Source organism: Mesoplodon mirus, assembly GCF_964341445.2.
Source record: "Mesoplodon mirus genome assembly, contig: HAP1_SCAFFOLD_928, whole genome shotgun sequence".
Taxonomy (NCBI): Eukaryota; Metazoa; Chordata; class Mammalia; order Artiodactyla; family Ziphiidae; genus Mesoplodon; species Mesoplodon mirus.
In genome coordinates, this window is record NW_028295117.1 from 99,356 (window position 1) to 120,016 (window position 20,661).

General features: G+C 45.2%; 1 protein-coding gene and 1 pseudogene across 2 annotated transcripts; both read left to right on the forward strand.

Annotated features, from left to right (window-relative positions):
- Positions 1 to 229: 229 nt before the first annotated feature.
- Positions 230 to 5,075, forward strand: LOC309797733 (protein phosphatase 1D-like). Its single transcript, XM_082646167.1, has one exon. It carries the CDS (start codon positions 1,300 to 1,302, stop codon positions 2,968 to 2,970), a length of 1,671 nt encoding a protein of 556 aa, XP_082502293.1. The 5' UTR covers positions 230 to 1,299; the 3' UTR covers positions 2,971 to 5,075.
- Positions 5,076 to 17,031: 11,956 nt separating this feature from the next.
- Positions 17,032 to 19,218, forward strand: LOC309797731 (protein phosphatase 1D-like; annotated as a pseudogene). The gene has a single exon. The product of its transcript is annotated as a protein phosphatase 1D-like (transcript).
- Positions 19,219 to 20,661: the final 1,443 nt, after the last annotated feature.

Here is a 20,661-nt window from a genome sequence, read left to right on the forward strand (position 1 = left end):
CTTTTTAAAAAATAAAAATAAATTTATTTATGGCCGCGCTGGGTCTTTGTTGCTGCGCGTGGGCTTTCTCTAGTTGCAGCGAGCGGGGGCTACTCTTCATTGCGGTGCGCGGGCTTCTCACTGCAGTGGCCTCTCTTGTTGTGGAGCACAGGCTCTAGGCGTGCAGGCTTCAGTAGTCGTGGCACGCAGGCTCAGTAGTTGTGGCTCGTGGGCTCAGTAGTTGTGGCTTGAGGGCTCTAGAGCGCAGGCTCAGTAGTTGTGGCACACGGACTGAGTTGCTCCGCATGTTGGATCTTCCTGGACCAGGGCTCGAAACTGTGTCCCCTGCAACGGCAGGCGGATTCTTAACCACTGCACCACCAGGGAAGTCCCCCACCCCACTCCTATATTCTGCTCTCTGATCTTTCAATGTGGGTGGGATTCATGAAACTGTATTTCTTGCCAGACTCCTGCCTTCCACTGTATATGGCTGTCTATCTTCTCGTAGGTTTCCTAAGCAATATGAGGACAGATGCCAGGACTAACTTATTCACAAATGTAATCTTGGCACCTATCACGATGCTTGGCACAAAGAATGAGCTTAATAAATGTCTGCCGAATAAATGAATGTTGACGTGCTTGAACTGTCCAATATATGCTGTAACTACTGATTGCAGAAATCATTTCACTCACTCACTTGATCCAAGATTTATTAAGTATCTCCTATGTGCCATGAACTGTATAAGGTGCCAGGGTGACAAAGATGACTAGAACATTATCCTCTGCCCACAAGGATCTCCAGGTGGGAGAGAGAAGGTGTGGAAGTGAATAATATGACCAGAGCTACCACAAAGGAATGAGCAGGCTGCTTGACACCTGCCTGAATAGGTGGGCTAAGGCTTCTGAGCCAGCTGACTGTTTGGGATGAGTAGCAGCTCTCTAAGTAGGCAACTCGGGAAGGGGAGGCGTTCTACTCAAAGGGAACGGGATGCTGTGCATGAGGCTGGGTCAGGGTCACTTTGCATTGGCCAAAACAAGTCTCATGGCCAAGCTTGACTTCAACAGAGTGTGAAGAGTAACCCTCCCGGGAGGCGCACTGCGAAGACGCAGCTGGTCGGCTCCTTTCCCCCTGGCGCTTCTGCCCAGCTCTGGCGGACAAGTCTCGACCTCGTGCGCGCCCCTCCCCCTCCCGGGACCGCTCCCTCCCCCTTCTCGACGTAGTCGAAGATAAACAATAGTTGGCCGGCGAGCGCAGAGTGTGCATCCCGCTGCCGCATTCGGCGGGCTGCGTGGGACCGGCGGGATCTCGGCCAGCCTGCCATGGCGGGGCTGTACTCCCTGGGAGTGAGCGTCTTCTCAGACCAGGGCGGGAGGAAGCACATGGAGGACGTTACTCAGATCGTGGTGGAGCCCGAGCCCACGGCTGAAGAAGAACCCTCGCCGCGGCGGTCTCTCTCTCAGCCGTTGCCTCCGCAGCGGTCACCGCTGGCTTTTCCTGGCGGCGAAATCTCGGGGAAAGGCCCGGCGGTGGCAGCCCGAGAGGCTTGCGACGCGCCGCCGGACGCCGGGGCCTCGCCGGCTCCCGGCTGCTGCTGTCGCCGTCGTTCCTCAGTGGCCTTTTTCGCCGTGTGCGACGGGCACGGCGGGCGGGAGGCGGCACAGTTTGCCCGGGAGCACTTGTGGGGTTTCATCAAGAAGCAGAAGGGCTTCACCTCTTCCGAGCCGGCGAAGGTGTGCGCTGCCATCCGCAAAGGCTTCCTCGCTTGTCATCTCGCCATGTGGAAGAAACTGGCAGAATGGCCAAAGACTATGAAAGGTCTTCCCAGCACGTCAGGGACAACTGCCAGTGTGGTCATCATACGGGGCCTGAAGATGTATGTAGCTCATGTGGGTGACTCAGGGGTGGTTCTTGGAATTCAGGATGACCCAAAGGATGATTTTGTCAGAGCGGTGGAGGTGACACAGGACCATAAGCCAGAACTTCCCAAGGAAAGAGAACGAATTGAAGCACTTGGGGGGAGCGTGATGAACAAGTCTGGGGTGAATCGTGTAGTTTGGAAACGACCTCGGCTCACTCACAGTGGACCTGTGAGAAGGAGCACAGTCATTGACCAGATTCCATTTCTGGCAGTAGCAAGAGCACTTGGTGATTTCTGGAGCTATGATTTCTTCAGTGGTGAGTTTGTGGTGTCACCTGAACCAGACACAAGTGTCCACACTCTTGATCCCCAGAAGCACAAGTATATTATCTTGGGGAGTGATGGTCTTTGGAATATGATTCCACCTCAAGATGCCATCTCAATGTGCCAGGACCAAGAGGAGATAAAATACCTGATGGGTGAGCATGGACAGTCTTGTGCCAAAATGCTTGTGAATCGAGCTCTAGGCCGCTGGAGGCAGCGTAGGCTTCGAGCGGATAATACTAGTGCCATAGTAATCTGCATCTCTCCAGGAGTGGGCACTCAGGGAGATTTCACCAATGGAGACGAGCTCTACCTGAACCTGACTGATAGCCCTTCCTATAATAGTCAAGAAACCTGCGTGATGACTCCTTCTCCATGTTCTACACCACCAGTCAAGTCACTGGAGGAGGACCCATGGCCAAGGCTGAACTCTAAGGACCACATACCTGCTCTTGTTCGTAGTAATGCCTTCTCAGAGAATTATTTAGAAGTCGCAGCTGAGATAGCTCGAGGGAATGTCCAGGCTGCAGTCATATCCTCAAAAGATCCAGAGCCACTTGAAGAAAATTGCACTAAAGCCCTGACTTTAAGGATACATGATTCTTTGAATAATAGCCTGTCAGTTGGCCTTGTGCCTACCAATTCAACAAACACCATCATGGACCAAAAAAACTTAGAGATGTCGATCCCAGGTCAAATGAAAGCTCAAGAAGTTGAAAGAACCCCTCCAACAAACTTCAAAAGGACATTAGAAGAATCCAACTCTGGCCCTCTTGTGAAGAAGCATAGACGAAATGGTTTAAGTTGAAGCAGCGGTGCTCAGCCTGCAAGCCTCCCCACAAACTCACGGCGAAAGAACTCTGTTAAACTTACCATGTGACGCAGACTTAGGGGCCAGAAGAAAATGGGAAATCCTTTACTTCACCAGCACAGAAAAACTGTTTGTGTTTGCTGAAATATATCTGGAATTTTTTTTTTCCAGACTTCTAAGAGGGCTTTATGAATTTGGTGCCGAAGCTGAACTTTTTTTAAGGGGACAAAATAAAAATAGTATACAGTTTGACTTTTTGGAATTCAACAGTTTTATCCTGGCCTTGTACTTGCTTGTATTATACCTGTGAATTTTGTAGATGTTAGGGTATAAGTTGCTATAAAATGTGTGTAAATTTGTATCCTTCACACAAACTCAGTCTCTTACACTGATACACAGTAAATGTAACAACAGGGCTAAAGGTTTAAAAAAAAATCAAAAGAATCTATTCGATTTTAGAAATACATTTAAACTTTTAAAAATGCTTATTAAGACATTTGTATAAGTCACGTGTGATGAAAGCTACACAACTTTTTAAAGTAAATTATGAAGCAAACTGGAAAAGTGATGTATTTTCATAGTGACCTGTGTTCCACTTAATGTTTCTTAGAGACAACTAGTGTCTTTTAAAAATTATTCTTTATTTCTGATTTCATAATTCAGAACTAAATTTTTCATAGAAGCAGAAGTGTTGAGCCATGCAAAAGCAGCTGGGTTTTAGTCTCCTTGTCCTAATTAAAATACTATGCAGTATCTCTTATTTCTTTCAGTAGCATTTTTTCTAAACATTAATCATCAGATTTGCTCACCAAATCTTTGAAGTAGAAGGAGGTAGGTTTGCCTAAAAAGATGCCCTTCTCAATCATCCTGGACATTCAGTGGCATTAGTGGGTCTTAAAAGTAGTTATATCCTCTTCTAGTGTTTGCATAAAATATGTGAAGTTTTTCTTGCTATGTCAATAACAGATGGTGCTGCTAATTCCCAACATTTCTTAAATTATTTTATATATCCTATGGTTTTCATTGATTATATGGACATGTTTGTTCATCGAACAAAATCAGTGAACTGTTAAAAAAAAAAAAAAAAAAAGAATAACCCTCCCACAGAGAGAATAAGTGACTCTTTGGTGAATGACAATATGAGCTCATTGCCCATGTGAGCGGTCCTCCCCACAGACAGTAAACTCCAGGACTGTTTGATACAAGTCAACTTTTCCATTCGAAGATTGACCAGAGGGCTTCCCTGGTGGCGCAGTGGTTGAGAGTCCGCCTGCCGATGCAGGGGACACGGGTTCGTGCCCCGGTCCGGGAAGATCCCACATGCCGCAGAGCGGCTGGGCCCGTGAACCATGGCCGCTGAGCCTGTGCGTCCGGAGCCTGTGCTCCGCAACGGGAGAGGCCACGACAGTGAGAGGCCCGCGTACCGCAAAAAAAATAAAGATCGACCAGAATTCAGGAATTGAGGGGAACCTACAGAGTGTCTCTCACATTTGATGAGGCCAACCCACCAGGTACTGGCTTTATCAGTTTTCTCTTTGACCGAGAAGCCCTGTGATCTGGCCATGTTGTGTGTACTTTCCTTCTTTGTCCCATTCTTCAGAATAGGATAGTCAGAGAGAAGACCTGTCCATCTTTGGCTTTGTTTAATAGAGCTTCTATTACTACTGAGCTATTGCAACAAATACTGACATTCTCATCTGGTCCCTCAACAGTCACTCAGTATGCCCTCCTAGCTCCTCCAAACTCAGGGACATTAATAAAACCTTGCTCAAATCTCCTCTACTTGCTGCCTAAGAAACAGAAACTTTCTCAGAAAAGGCTTTGAGTCATCCCTCACGATCAATTCACATCCATCTACACAAGTCTTTAAGAATGAAGAAAAGTCCTTAAGAATTGAGGCAAAAGGTAGTATTATTTGTTCTCTTCTCTTTTGTATTCTTTTCAGGACAAGATCAGTCACAAGGATGGGGAATTAGAGAGTTGGATGTCTGTGCTCAAATCATCATATTAAGTTAAACATTTCTGAGTGGCATTTTAAAATATAAAATTTGAATTGGTCATACCATATCCCTATTGCCTACAAGTTGGTAGATGCAGTGGAATTTAGAAGGACGTAACCCACTTTCTAGCAATGTTAACAAATTTTGCTGGGTCAGTTCCCATTGTACTACAACACTCAATAAAGAAAAAATAAACTTCTAATTTTGTTATAATTACACAGGCTTTTCTCAGGTATCAATATGCCTGGAGCAAAAGCTTTATTAAAGTCAAATCCAGCAACGCGGTGCTCTCAGGACATTGTTTCAGGTATTATCTCAATAACCCTCCACCTTATAGTGTCCATTTGAGGGCTTCTCATCCATTCCAGTTGCTGGACTGGTGGTTGGTTCTCCTGGCATGGATGGCATGCAATGCAGATTCTATCACAGGGTGGCACAAGACTCAGGTGCCTAATTAGGTACCAGCATATTCTTGGCATTGGAAATATACTGAGGCATAGCCACTTCTCCTCACTAAACACTGTATTGCTTAAAATTAATTCAATTTTTAGCAAGTCCAAGCAGCTATCAGCTTCTTGTCATACATGCCTATCTCAACAGTTGGCTCTGCTACATAAACGATCAGATCTTCACATACACACTCGTTTAGGTAACATCGATTGCCAGCCAGCATGGTTCTCTAGCCTTCTTCCCCATCGCCAGGCTCTGATAAATTCTAAAGTTGCTTTCCCCAACTTTTCTGTCTTTTGTTCCTATTATTTTCTGTAAGTGTCTGACTCCTCACCAGTAAGGCCTCTGAGTAAGATCTTCAGCTCTGAGTATGGAAGGGAAGACAGAGGCTGCGACTGGCCCTTCCAGGCTCCGTGTATGGAGCCAGGTCACGGGAGGTCTTTCAGCGGCAGGGCCAGGAGTAGTGAAGAGAGAGAAGCCTGGGATACCTACCTCAAGAACCTAGAGTGGGGCACAAAACAGCAATAGGGGTAGATGAAAAATGAAAGTGGTGCAACCATGGTCACACGTGGAGACATACTCACTGAATTTGAATTCAAACCTCTCAGTATACCCCCACGTATTCATGTGTAAAATTCTGACACTAGGACTTCCCTGGTGGCGCAGTGGTTAAGAATCCGCCTGCCAATGCAGGGGACACGGCAAGATCCCACATGCTCCAGAGCAACTAAGCCTGTGCGACACGACTACTGAGTCTGAGCTCTAGAGCCCGTGAGCCACAACTACTGAGCCCTCGAGCCACAACTACTGAAGCCTGCGCACCTAGAGCCTGTGCTCCGCAGCAAGAGGAGCCACCGCAATGAGAAGCCTGTGCACCGCAACGAGGAGTAGGCCCCACTCGCCGCAGCTAGAGAAAGCCCACGTGCAGGAACGAAGACCCAACACAGGCTAACTAACTAACTAACTAAATAAATAAACTTATTTATTTATTTGTTTATGGGGAAAAAAATTGTGACAATAATAACCCCTTACTACAGAGAGCTATTATACCATTGAGATAAAGAATATAAACTCCACACAATAATACTTGGCTCATGTTAGGTGCTCAAGAAGATGTGGTGTACATATGTATGAAATATGATGCAGCCATTAAAAAAATGAAATAATGCCATCTGCAACAAAATGGATGGATGTAGAGGTGATCAAACTAAGTGAACACAGTCAGACAAAGACAAATATCATAGGATAACACTTATAGGTGGAATGTAAAAATTGATACAAATGACAACTTGACAAAACAGAAACAGGCTGGCAGACTTCAAAAAGACATTTATGTTTACCAAAGGGGAAAGGTGGGCAGGGGGGATAAATTAGGAGGTTGGCATTAACACACACACACACACACACACACACACACATATAAAATAGATCATCAACAGGGACCTACTATACAGAACAGGGAACTCTACTCAGCACTCTGTAATAACCTAAATGGGGAAAGAATTTGAAAAACAATAGACATATGGATATCTATGACTGCATCAAGTTGCTGTACACCTAAAACAAAAACAACATTGTAAATCAAGTCTACTCCAAGTTAAAGTAAAAGTTAAATGAAAAACAACACAAAAAAAAGTAAGGAAAGAAATGCCTACTCTGTTACCCTCAGGCCTAGTGACCTGGGCTGGTGTCACATCCCTGGAGCCTGAGCAGCCTTGGGTCCCATGGCTGGAGTACGCTGGTGCTGAGGGAGCCAGCGGGGAGGACGTGCCAACAAAGGAGCCCTGCCCGGACTCAGAGTGCCCCGTCCCCTCTAGATGGGACTACGATCACCAGATCCAGGCAGGCCCTCCTACACCTAAGCCAAGCCTACTGCACCCCAAAGATGGTGGACCCTCTGGGCTCAAAGAGCGTTAACAAGGGACCTGGTCGCCAGGTCCCCTAGTGGTAAGGTCCCCACCTCCAGCCTCCTTCCTTAGAGTAGCCCCATGTACGGACGACAGCACCCTCAGCAGAGTGGTTATGCAGGGATTGGCATCTGCCAGGGTAAGGGGGAAAAAGGAATGAGGCACAAGCCCTTGAGTCCTTGTGCTGGCACACTCCCCTCTCTTTTACAAGCCAGGAACACAACTTTCCCTAAGGCTCTGGTTGCCTGAGTCACCACACTGGAGCATGAAGAAATCCTGCCGCCTTGTGGCCGCTTCCTGTAACAACAGCTATAAACCTGCTGCTGCTGGGTACTTAATGTTCACAAGGCCTGAGGGGCGTTAGGTGATACCTGCCCTCAAGTAACGTGCTGGGGTAGGTCATCGAAGAAGAATTCAAAAATGGGAAGACTTTCCAGAAGCCCATTTCAAGAGATAACTTTTACTCACACTGTTTAAGGGGAAAAAAATAAAAGCACATGAAAAGATGCTCAACGTGGCTAATTATCAGAGAAATGCAAATGAAAATGACAACGAGCTATCACATCGCACCAGTCAGAATGGCCATCATCAAAATGTCTACAAACAGTAAATGTTGGAGAGGGTGTGGAAAAAGGGAACCCTCCTCGCTTTTGGTGAGAATGGAAATTGGTTAAGAGCCACTGTGAAGAACAGTATGGAGGTTCCTTAAAAAACTAAAACTAGAGCTACCAAATGATCCGGCAGCCCCACTCCTGGGAGTATATCCACAGAAAATCCTATTTCAAAAAGACACATGGGCTTCCCTGGTGGCGCAGTGGTTGAGAATCCGCCTGCCGATGCAGGGGACACGGGTTCGTGCCCCGGTCTGGGAAGATCCCACATGCCGCGGAGTGGCTGGGCCCGTGAGCCATGGCCGCTGAGCCTGCGTGTCCGGAGCCTGTGCTCCGCAACGGGAGAGGCCACAACAGTGAGAGGCCCGCGTACCGCAAAAAAATTAAAAAAATAAAAAATAACAATATGCTTCCTTGTATCCCATACTATAGTAGGATATTTTTACTCTCCTGTCAAAGATAAACTTTACTTTGACCTGTAGCTGTGCTCTTATCAAGTGTATGTTTCATTGATTCCTAGCATCAGTCCAGTGTGATAACATCAAGCTAAATATCCTCTCAACAAAGGCATTTGACCATGGGAAACAGGATTCTACTTACTAGGTTTATCTTATGAACCTGCAACAGCAGGCTTATAAACTTATAGGAATTAGTTTCCAGCTCTCCAAAAATGTCCATCTACTTTGTATCTACAGGTTTGTTTTGGTAGAGCAGCTGTTTGTCAGTCAGTTACTTTGCATCTGTAAATTCATCAGATGGGCTATCTATGTCTGAAATGTCCATCATTTTTAAACACTCTGAAGCATGTTGGATGTCATCATAAGTTAAACCTCTCTTTCTCAGGGAAAATAGTTTAAAGCACAGAGATAATCTGAAGTTGTAAAATTAAATTCTAAATCAGTTACAGTTTTAATAAATAAGTTGGGATTAATGGATACACACTACTATACATAAAATAGATAACCATCTAGAGGGACCTACTGTATAGCACAGGGAGCTACGTTCAATATCTTGTAATAACCTATAATGGAAGAGAATCTGAAAAAGAATACAAGTATCTATCTATCTATCTATCTATATGTATACGAACCACTTTGATGTACACCTGAAACATTGTAAATCAACTATACTTCAATTAAAAAAAATTTTTTTTTAATTAATTGAGAAAGTCCTGTTTAAACTGGCTACCCTTTTCTGGTGACACTTTTTCGGAGTTCTAAAGCAGTCTTACTTCCAAATATCAAGTCATTTTTTGCTTGTATGAGTTTTTGTTGCAACCTATCCATAACATCTAATGACTCAGATGTACTCAGTTCATCCTTTTTCAGACTTTGTGGCCTCTTCAAAGATCATCAAACAGCTTTGGAGAAAGAGCATATAAATTGTTTTGCTATAATACTTTTCTCCACTCTCATTAATATATTTCCAAATTAAAGAAGGACATTGTTACAAACTGAATGTGCCCCCAACCCCAAAATTCATATGTTGAAGCCCTAACCCCCCAGTGTGGCTGTATTTGGAGATGGAGCCTCTAAGGAAGTAATTAAGATTAAATGAGGTCATAGGTGGGGCCCTGGTCCATTAGGATTAGTGTCTTTATAAGAAAAGACTCCAGAGAGCTTGGTTTCTCTTTCTCTCCACATGCTCACAAAGAAGAGGTCATTTGAGCAGCCGTCTGCAACCCATGGAGAGAGGCCTCACCAGTCACCAACCCTGCTGGCACCTTGATCTTGGACTTCCAGTGTCCAGAACTTTTCTCCACAGTGTGCAGTATGCTCTGTTGGGTTATTCACTGCCCTAATCCAGATGTACACGTCCTTCAATCTGTCATTAAAATAAGTCATTTAGCAATGGAATAGAATAGAGAGCCCAGAAATAAACCCACACACCTACGGTCAATTAATCTTCGATACAGGAGGCAAGAATATAAAAGGGGAAAAAGTCTCTTCAGCAAGTGGTGCTGGGAAAGTTGGACAGCTGCATGTAAATCAATGACATTAGAACACACCCTCACACCATGCACAAAAATAAACTCAAATTGGCTTAAAGACTTAAACATAAGACACAACACCATGAAACTCCTAGAAGAGAGTATAGGCAAAACATTCTCTGACATAAATCGTACCAATGTTTTCTTAGGTCAGTCTCCCAAGGCAATAGAAATAAAAACAAACATAAAAAAAATGGGACCTGGGCTTCCCTGGTGGTGCAGTGGCTGAGGGTCCGCCTGCCGATGCAGGGGACACGGGTTCGTGTCCGGTCCGGGAAGATCCCACATGCCGCAGAGCGGCTGGGCCCGTGAGCCATGGCTGCTGAGCTTGCACGTCCGGAGCCTGTGCTCCACAACGGGAGAGGGCACAACAGTGAGAAGCCCACAAAAAAAAAAAAAAAAAAGGACCTAATCAAACTTACAAGCTTTTGCACAACAAAGGAAACCAATGAAATGACAACATATGGAATAGGAGAAAATATTTGCAAATGATGCAACTGACAAGAGCTTAATCTCTAAAATATACAAACAGCTCATACAACTCAAAAAAAAAAACCCAAAAAAACCCAACCCAACCGAAAAATGGGCAGAAGGGGCAGAAGACATTAATCGACATTTCTCCAGAGAAGACATACAGATGGCCAGTGCACACAGGAAAAGAGGCTCCACGTCAGTCATTATTACAAAGTCTACAAATAACAAATGCTGGAAAGGGCGTGGAGAAAAGGGAACCCTCCTACACTGTTGGTGGGAATGTGAGTTGGTGCAGCCACTATGAAAAACAGTAGGGGGGTTCCTCGGAAAACTCAAAATGGAATTACCATCTGATCCAGCAATCCCACTCCTGGGCATGTACCTGGACAAAACTCTAATTCAAAGAGATACATGCATCCCTATGTTCACAGCAGCACTATTCACAATAGCCAAGACATGGAAACAACCTAAATGTCCATCAACAGATGAATGGATAAAGAAGATGTGGTACATATATACAATGGAATACTACTCCGCCATAAAAAAGAAAGAAAGAATGCCATTTGCAGCAACATGGATACAACTAGTTATTATCATACTAAGAAAGAGAAAGACAAACACCATATGATATCACTTATATGTGGAATCTAAAATATGCCACAAATGAACCTATCTACAAAATAGAAATAGACTCACAGACATAGAGAACAGACTTGTGGTTGCCAAGGGGGAAGAGGAGAGGGAGAGGGATGGACTGGGAGTTAGTAGATGCAAACTATTACATCTAGAATGGATAAACAACAAGGTCCTCTTGTATAGCATAGGGAACTATATCCAATCTACTGGGATAAACCATAATGGGAAAGAATATTAAAAAAGAGAATGTATGTATGTGTATAACTGAGTCACTTTGCTGAACAGCAGAGACTGGCACAACATCGTAAATCAACTATATTTCAATAAAAAAATGAGTCATTTAGCCTTCTTTTTCAGTGATGTCTGTGTCATACTGGCACTGGTAGGATAATCATTCTTGTTTTCATTATCTGAACTCTTAGAAAACATGGTCATGATATTCAGTGTCAAAAATTAAACTAGCACTATCTCAATACAAAGTCCAATAGTTAATCCACAAGCAAAATGAAAAATAGACTGTTAGTGCTCATGATTACAACACACTTAAGGTGGACATTTAAGTCACATCATTTGGAGTGACGTTACAATGAATGCTCCAGTTTTGTGAACCATAAATCATGGTTGCCTGCATCAATGGTAAGGGAAAAAAATAAGCAACAGCAACTACAGAAGGCAGATAATCTATGCCATATCCATCTGACACTAAAAATCGTATTGATTTCAGCCCCTATTTTTCAGGTAGCCTTGTGGGGTTCTATATTCTCCCCCAGACTTCTGCATCCATCACCCAAAACTGGGACTTTTTGTGTCCTGAGGAGGGGTTTCCTGGGATGCTAAACTTTCAGTGCTAAAACTGGGACAGTAGTGAGCAAACCAGGGGGTTAGTCACCCTTGCCTAAAGGAAGCTCGGAGTCTATATCAGTTATATCAATTTCCAGAATGGATGGATTCAATGAGTAATTAGCTACACTTACTGAGCATCCACAATGATCAGGTATATAGTGCAAGGTTTCTTCATGCGCATTTAATTTCTTTAAAAATATTTATAGGGCCTCCCTGGTGGCGCAGTGGTTGAGAGTCCGCCTGCCGATGCAGGGGATACGGGTTCATGCCCCGGTCTGGGAGGATCCCATATACCGCGAAGTGGCTGGGCCCGTGAGCCATGGCCGCTGGGCCTGCGCATCCGGAGCCTGTGCTCCGCAACGGGAGAGGCCACAACAGTGAGAGGCCCGCATACCGCAAAAAAAAAAAAAAAAAAAAAAAATATTTATAATGGCCCCACAAGTAGATGTTATAGTCTCCATTTTATAGATGGAAAAAGTAAGCCTCAAAATCTAGGCTGCACCACTCATGGAATTGGGGAAAAGTGTAAAATGGATTTTTGTCCTTGCCTTGGCTAGAGAGGAACCATATCTGAGTAAACTAAGGGTCAGACACACTGTCAAAGAGGAGAAAATTCAGTAACTCTAAGAGAAAGACAACAAATTATAGAGGGGTGAGTTAGGGCCTGCCAGTCCCACTGCCCTTTGCGCCCTCCAGGTGGCTCCTTTTGTTTCTGGAACATTAGGACCTTGTTTTATTAAGAGGTGCATCCCTTATGCAGTAATTCTTTTTTTTTTTTTTTTTTTTTTTTTTTTTTTATTTATTTATTTTGCAGTACGTGGGCCTCTCCCTGTTGTGGCCTCTCCCGTTGCAGAGCACAGGCTCTGGACGCGCAGGCTCAGCGGCCATGGCTCACGGGCCCAGCCGCTCCACGGCATGTGGGATCCTCCCGGACCGGGGCACGAACCCGTGTCCCCTGCATCAGCAGGCGGACTCTCAACCACCGCGCCACCAGGGAAGCCCCATATGCAGTAATTCTTAAACTTTGTCTCTAATGGCAGGTCAGAGAAAATTTAGACTCAAGGCACATGACCAGGGATGAGGCTGTAAACCACCTTATGGTCAGCATGTACTTTAACATTAAAATAATTAAATCATTATTAAAATGTTTAAATACACTTTGACTTTGTATTTCAAAATCCTTGTCTGAAATTACTGCTCCAGAAAGCAGTAACTATGGGCAAGCTAATTAACATTTATATTCCTTATAAAAGCAAATATAATATGATGCCTTCCCTCTCTATTCCACAGTCTCTGAGAATTGAGAAGAAATAATTTACATAAGACATATTCTTTAAGCTTATTACTATTTGGGGAGTCAAGGCTCCATGCTTCTGTCACGGCTGCATTTTTTTTTTCTGAAATTCTACCACTAGTTCTCACCTGTAAAACAGTCACAGCTCAGCCAAGCAAGACATACCACATTTAAAGGCTAGTTCCCTGGTCCAGACCAAAGAGTTAAGATAATCAGTATCTCATTTTCAAACTTATTTATCTTGTGTTCCAAGTGTAGGCAACAAGGTAAGTATTGGCTATTTCAGATTTATTATCTTATCACCACAGATCTGAGCAACACTGTAATAAAGAGTATAACTTCATTACTGATATTTGATCACTAACAGCTTTCAAGCCTCTTTTCCCCCTCTTCTCCTATTGCCCCACACCTGGACAGGCCTGTAAGAAACCCTGCGGGCTCCCTCTCCTGGTGCCAGTGGAAGTTCAAACCATGCCAGCCCCTGCAGGCACAGTTAGAACCCTCACCCCAACGCTACTACCTACACAAAAAGAATATCCAAATGGCCAATAAGGATATGAACAAGGTACTCAACATCATTAGTCATTAGGGAAATATAATTAAAACCATAACATGTTACATCTATACTAACACCAGAATGGCTAATATTAAAAAGACTACCCAGGGGCTTCCCTGGTGGTCCAGTGGTTGAGAGTCCGCCTGCCGATGCAGAGGGCATGGGTTCAATCCATGTTCGGGGAACTAGAAAAGACTATGAAGGAGGAGGTTGCAGAGTATCTAAGACTCTCATACACTGCTGGAAGCAGGATACTTCATTACAACTATTTTGTAAAACTTTTGGCAGTATCTGTCTAAGCCAAGCATATGCCTAACCTGTATGATGTAGCAATTCCACTCATATAATAATTAATTAATATAAAATTATATCAATGTATCTATCTACCTATAGATATTCAAGAGATATACATGAATAGGTCAGTCAAAAGGCATGTAAAAGAACGTTCATAGTATTTACAAAAGCCCCAAATCTGAAGCCACCCAAATATCCATCAACCAGTGGTATATTCAGTCGATGGAATAGTACTCAGCAATTTTAAAAAGCCTCTGCTACACGTAACAACATGGATAAACCTCACAGACAAAATGTGGTAAAAGCATCTAAACATAAAAGAGCAGATACTAAATTATTTTCTTTGTCATCTACACTAACCTATAGTAAGAGAAATCATTACAGTGGTTGACCCTTGGGAGGAGGCTGACTGGCAGAAGACGTGAGGAAGCCGTCTGGGCTATCTTGATCTGGGTAGGGGGCACGATACACCTCACTGTTTGCCTCCACTGGAGCCTACCTTGCTATTCTCAAGCGTGCCTTTCCTTACTTAGCAATATCTTGTGGCCGTTCCCGTGTCAATAAAAGTAGCTCTCTTTCATCAACTTTGAGTTGCTGTCACCTCTTTTTATTAAACATACTTTCAGGAATCTTGTCTCCTTAAGCAAGTTACAAATGCTACAAGGGCAGGGGCTCTATCTTGCAAATCACATGAAGAAAGAGAATTTGGAGCTGCGGAGAGAGACAGACCTGGTTTTAAAACCGAATTTCACCACTTTGGGCTGTATAACCTTGGACAAATAATGTACCCATCCAGCCTCAGTTTCCTCATCTATAAAATGGGGGTATAATGCCTACCTCATGAAGTTTATTAGAAAGTTTTACATAGACAATGAATGGAAGGAACTTAATACCTAATGGGTGCTCATCAAACGACAGCTGTCTTCTCTTCCAGCCTCATCAAGGCCTTGCTCACAGAGCCCTCAGAAAAGCTATGATGATTCTCTTACCTCGTTCCTGGAACCAAGCAGCAGTCTAGAGACTAAGGGCAGGGCAGCATCAGCTCAGCGTGCTTCCTAATGCCAATCGCTCCTTCTCAAGGTCAGGAGACACTGTCTAGCTGATCACACCATTTAAGACCTGAGGATGAATTCCGAGAACGCATAGTAATGTGTATCCTGAATTGCTCTCCCCAGTCACAGACAGCAATCCCCTCAGAAGGCATAAAAATGAGGAAGTGTGCTGAACTTCAAGGCTGGCAGGTGGGGTTTGACAGAGACCACCTAGGCTAGTCCCAGAATCAGGAGTATAAGAGAAATGTGTTAAATAATGAGGATTTGAAGAAGTAAATAGCACCCCTGCGTGGCCAACATTCCATATGGAAGCTGTTCTGTGCTTTGATTCAGCCTGGGGTTTTTCCTAACTGCTGTATCATGTCCTGGCTTCACAAGGGTGGAGAGAGAACTAAGACACATTCAGGAAAATGAGTACAGTTGTTCCCATAATCTGTTCCTCACCAAGATCTGTGGCTCTGAGCCCACTGTGCCTCTAGGGCCTCCTAGCTTCATAACAGGCATTAATTCAACAACCTCTTGCCATAGGCATTGTACAGATCTTAACCTGAGCAAGCCCCACCTCACTCCTTTTTTTTTTTTTTTTTTTTTTTTTTTTGCGGTACGCGGGCCTCTCACTGTTGTGGCCTCTCCCGTTGCTGAGCACAGGCTCCGGACGCGCAGGCTCAGTGGCCATGGCTCACGGGCCTAGCCACTCCGCGGCATGTGGGATCTTCCCAGACCGGGGCACGAACCCGTGTCCCCTGCATCGGCAGGCGGACTCTCAACCACTGCGCCACCAGGGAAGGCCCTTTTTAAAAAATAAAAATAAATTTATTTATGGCCGCGCTGGGTCTTTGTTGCTGCGCGTGGGCTTTCTCTAGTTGCAGCGAGCGGGGGCTACTCTTCATTGCGGTGCGCGGGCTTCTCACTGCAGTGGCCTCTCTTGTTGTGGAGCACAGGCTCTAGGCGTGCAGGCTTCAGCAGTCGTGGCACGCAGGCTCAGTAGTTGTGGCTCGTGGGCTCAGTAGTTGTGGCTTGAGGGCTCTAGAGCGCAGGCTCAGTAGTTGTGGCACACGGACTGAGTTGCTCCGCAGCATGTTGGATCTTCCTGGACCAGGGCTCGAACCTGTGTCCCCTGCAACGGCAGGCGGATTCTTAACCACTGCACCACCAGGGAAGTCCCCCACCCCACTCCTATATTCTGCTCTCTGATCTTTCAATGTGGGTGGGATTCATGAAACTGTATTTCTTGCCAGACTCCTGCCTTCCACTGTATATGGCTGTCTATCTTCTCGTAGGTTTCCTAAGCAATATGAGGACAGATGCCAGGACTAACTTATTCACAAATGTAATCTTGGCACCTATCACGATGCTTGGCACAAAGAATGAGCTTAATAAATGTCTGCCGAATAAATGAATGTTGACGTGCTTGAACTGTCCAATATATGCTGTAACTACTGATTGCAGAAATCATTTCACTCACTCACTTGATCCAAGATTTATTAAGTATCTCCTATGTGCCATGAACTGTATAAGGTGCCAGGGTGACAAAGATGACTAGAACATTATCCTCTGCCCACAAGGATCTCCAGGTGGGAGAGAGAAGGTGTGGAAGTGAATAATATGACCAGAGCTACCACAAAGGAATGAGCAGGCTGCTTGACACCTGCCTGAATAGGTGGGCTAAGGCTTCTGAGCCAGCTGACTGTTTGGGATGAGTAGCAGCTCTCTAAGTAGGCAACTCGGGAAGGGGAGGCGTTCTACTCAAAGGGAACGGGATGCTGTGCATGAGGCTGGGTCAGGGTCACTTTGCATTGGCCAAAACAAGTCTCATGGCCAAGCTTGACTTCAACAGAGTGTGAAGAGTAACCCTCCCGGGAGGCGCACTGCGAAGACGCAGCTGGTCGGCTCCTTTCCCCCTGGCGCTTCTGCCCAGCTCTGGCGGACAAGTCTCGACCTCGTGCGCGCCCCTCCCCCTCCCGGAACCGCTCCCTCCCCCTTCTCGACGTAGTCGAAGATAAACAATAGTTGGCCGGCGAGCGCAGAGTGTGCATCCCGCTGCCGCATTCGGCGGGCTGCGTGGGACCGGCGGGATCTCGGCCAGCCTGCCATGGCGGGGCTGTACTCCCTGGGAGTGAGCGTCTTCTCAGACCAGGGCGGGAGGAAGCACATGGAGGACGTTACTCAGATCGTGGTGGAGCCCGAGCCCACGGCTGAAGAAGAACCCTCGCCGCGGCGGTCTCTCTCTCAGCCGTTGCCTCCGCAGCGGTCACCGCTGGCTTTTCCTGGCGGCGAAATCTCGGGGAAAGGCCCGGCGGTGGCAGCCCGAGAGGCTTGCGACGCGCCGCCGGACGCCGGGGCCTCGCCGGCTCCCGGCTGCTGCTGTCGCCGTCGTTCCTCAGTGGCCTTTTTCGCCGTGTGCGACGGGCACGGCGGGCGGGAGGCGGCACAGTTTGCCCGGGAGCACTTGTGGGGTTTCATCAAGAAGCAGAAGGGCTTCACCTCTTCCGAGCCGGCGAAGGTGTGCGCTGCCATCCGCAAAGGCTTCCTCGCTTGTCATCTCGCCATGTGGAAGAAACTGGCAGAATGGCCAAAGACTATGAAAGGTCTTCCCAGCACGTCAGGGACAACTGCCAGTGTGGTCATCATACGGGGCCTGAAGATGTATGTAGCTCATGTGGGTGACTCAGGGGTGGTTCTTGGAATTCAGGATGACCCAAAGGATGATTTTGTCAGAGCGGTGGAGGTGACACAGGACCATAAGCCAGAACTTCCCAAGGAAAGAGAACGAATTGAAGCACTTGGGGGGAGCGTGATGAACAAGTCTGGGGTGAATCGTGTAGTTTGGAAACGACCTCGGCTCACTCACAGTGGACCTGTGAGAAGGAGCACAGTCATTGACCAGATTCCATTTCTGGCAGTAGCAAGAGCACTTGGTGATTTCTGGAGCTATGATTTCTTCAGTGGTGAGTTTGTGGTGTCACCTGAACCAGACACAAGTGTCCACACTCTTGATCCCCAGAAGCACAAGTATATTATCTTGGGGAGTGATGGTCTTTGGAATATGATTCCACCTCAAGATGCCATCTCAATGTGCCAGGACCAAGAGGAGATAAAATACCTGATGGGTGAGCATGGACAGTCTTGTGCCAAAATGCTTGTGAATCGAGCTCTAGGCCGCTGGAGGCAGCGTAGGCTTCGAGCGGATAATACTAGTGCCATAGTAATCTGCATCTCTCCAGGAGTGGGCACTCAGGGAGATTTCACCAATGGAGACGAGCTCTACCTGAACCTGACTGATAGCCCTTCCTATAATAGTCAGGAAACCTGCGTGATGACTCCTTCTCCATGTTCTACACCACCAGTCAAGTCACTGGAGGAGGACCCATGGCCAAGGCTGAACTCTAAGGACCACATACCTGCTCTTGTTCGTAGTAATGCCTTCTCAGAGAATTATTTAGAAGTCGCAGCTGAGATAGCTCGAGGGAATGTCCAGGCTGCAGTCATATCCTCAAAAGATCCAGAGCCACTTGAAGAAAATTGCACTAAAGCCCTGACTTTAAGGATACATGCTTCTTTGAATAATAGCCTGTCAGTTGGCCTTGTGCCTACCAATTCAACAAACACCATCATGGACCAAAAAAACTTAGAGATGTCGATCCCAGGTCAAATGAAAGCTCAAGAAGTTGAAAGAACCCCTCCAACAAACTTCAAAAGGACATTAGAAGAATCCAACTCTGGCCCTCTTGTGAAGAAGCATAGACGAAATGGTTTAAGTTGAAGCAGCGGTGCTCAGCCTGCAAGCCTCCCCACAAACTCACGGCGAAAGAACTCTGTTAAACTTACCATGTGACGCAGACTTAGGGGCCAGAAGAAAATGGGAAATCCTTTACTTCACCAGCACAGAAAAACTGTTTGTGTTTGCTGAAATATATCTGGAATTTTTTTTTTCCAGACTTCTAAGAGGGCTTTATGAATTTGGTGCCGAAGCTGAACTTTTTTTAAGGGGACAAAATAAAAATAGTATACAGTTTGACTTTTTGGAATTCAACAGTTTTATCCTGGCCTTGTACTTGCTTGTATTATACCTGTGAATTTTGTAGATGTTAGGGTATAAGTTGCTATAAAATGTGTGTAAATTTGTATCCTTCACACAAACTCAGTCTCTTACACTGATACACAGTAAACGTAACAACAGGGCTAAAGGTTTAAAAAAAAATCAAAAGAATCTATTCGATTTTAGAAATACATTTAAACTTTTAAAAATGCTTATTAAGACATTTGTATAAGTCACGTGTGATGAAAGCTACACAACTTTTTAAAGTAAATTATGAAGCAAACTGGAAAAGTGATGTATTTTCATAGTGACCTGTGTTCCACTTAATGTTTCTTAGAGACAACTAGTGTCTTTTAAAAATTATTCTTTATTTCTGATTTCATAATTCAGAACTAAATTTTTCATAGAAGCAGAAGTGTTGAGCCATGCAAAAGCAGCTGGGTTTTAGTCTCCTTGTCCTAATTAAAATACTATGCAGTATCTCTTATTTCTTTCAGTAGCATTTTTTCTAAACATTAATCATCAGATTTGCTCACCAAATCTTTGAAGTAGAAGGAGGTAGGTTTGCCTAAAAAGATGCCCTTCTCAATCATCCTGGACATTCAGTGGCATTAGTGGGTCTTAAAAGTAGTTATATCCTCTTCTAGTGTTTGCATAAAATATGTGAAGTTTTTCTTGCTATGTCAATAACAGATGGTGCTGCTAATTCCCAACATTTCTTAAATTATTTTATATATCCTATGGTTTTCATTGATTATATGGACATGTTTGTTCATCGAACAAAATCAGTGAACTGTTAAAAAAAAAAAAAAAAAAAAGAATAACCCTCCCACAGAGAGAATAAGTGACTCTTTGGTGAATGACAATATGAGCTCATTGCCCATGTGAGCGGTCCTCCCCACAGACAGTAAACTCCAGGACTGTTTGATACAAGTCAACTTTTCCATTCGAAGATTGACCAGAGGGCTTCCCTGGTGGCGCAGTGGTTGAGAGTCCGCCTGCCGATGCAGGGGACACGGGTTCGTGCCCCGGTCCGGGAAGATCCCACATGCCGCAGAGCGGCTGGGCCCGTGAACCATGGCCGCTGAGCCTGTGCGTCCGGAGCCTGTGCTCCGCAACGGGAGAGGCCACGACAGTGAGAGGCCCGCGTACCGCAAAAAAAATAAAGATCGACCAGAATTCAGGAATTGAGGGGAACCTACAGAGTGTCTCTCACATTTGATGAGGCCAACCCACCAGGTACTGGCTTTATCAGTTTTCTCTTTGACCGAGAAGCCCTGTGATCTGGCCATGTTGTGTGTACTTTCCTTCTTTGTCCCATTCTTCAGAATAGGATAGTCAGAGAGAAGACCTGTCCATCTTTGGCTTTGTTTAATAGAGCTTCTATTACTACTGAGCTATTGCAACAAATACTGACATTCTCATCTGGTCCCTCAACAGTCACTCAGTATGCCCTCCTAGCTCCTCCAAACTCAGGGACATTAATAAAACCTTGCTCAAATCTCCTCTACTTGCTGCCTAAGAAACAGAAACTTTCTCAGA

What these genes read in the sequence shown, in the direction of transcription:
- LOC309797733 (XM_082646167.1), top strand. Translation starts at nt 1,300, where the DNA reads ATGGCGGGGCTGTACTCCCTGGGAGTGAGCGTCTTCTCAGACCAGGGC.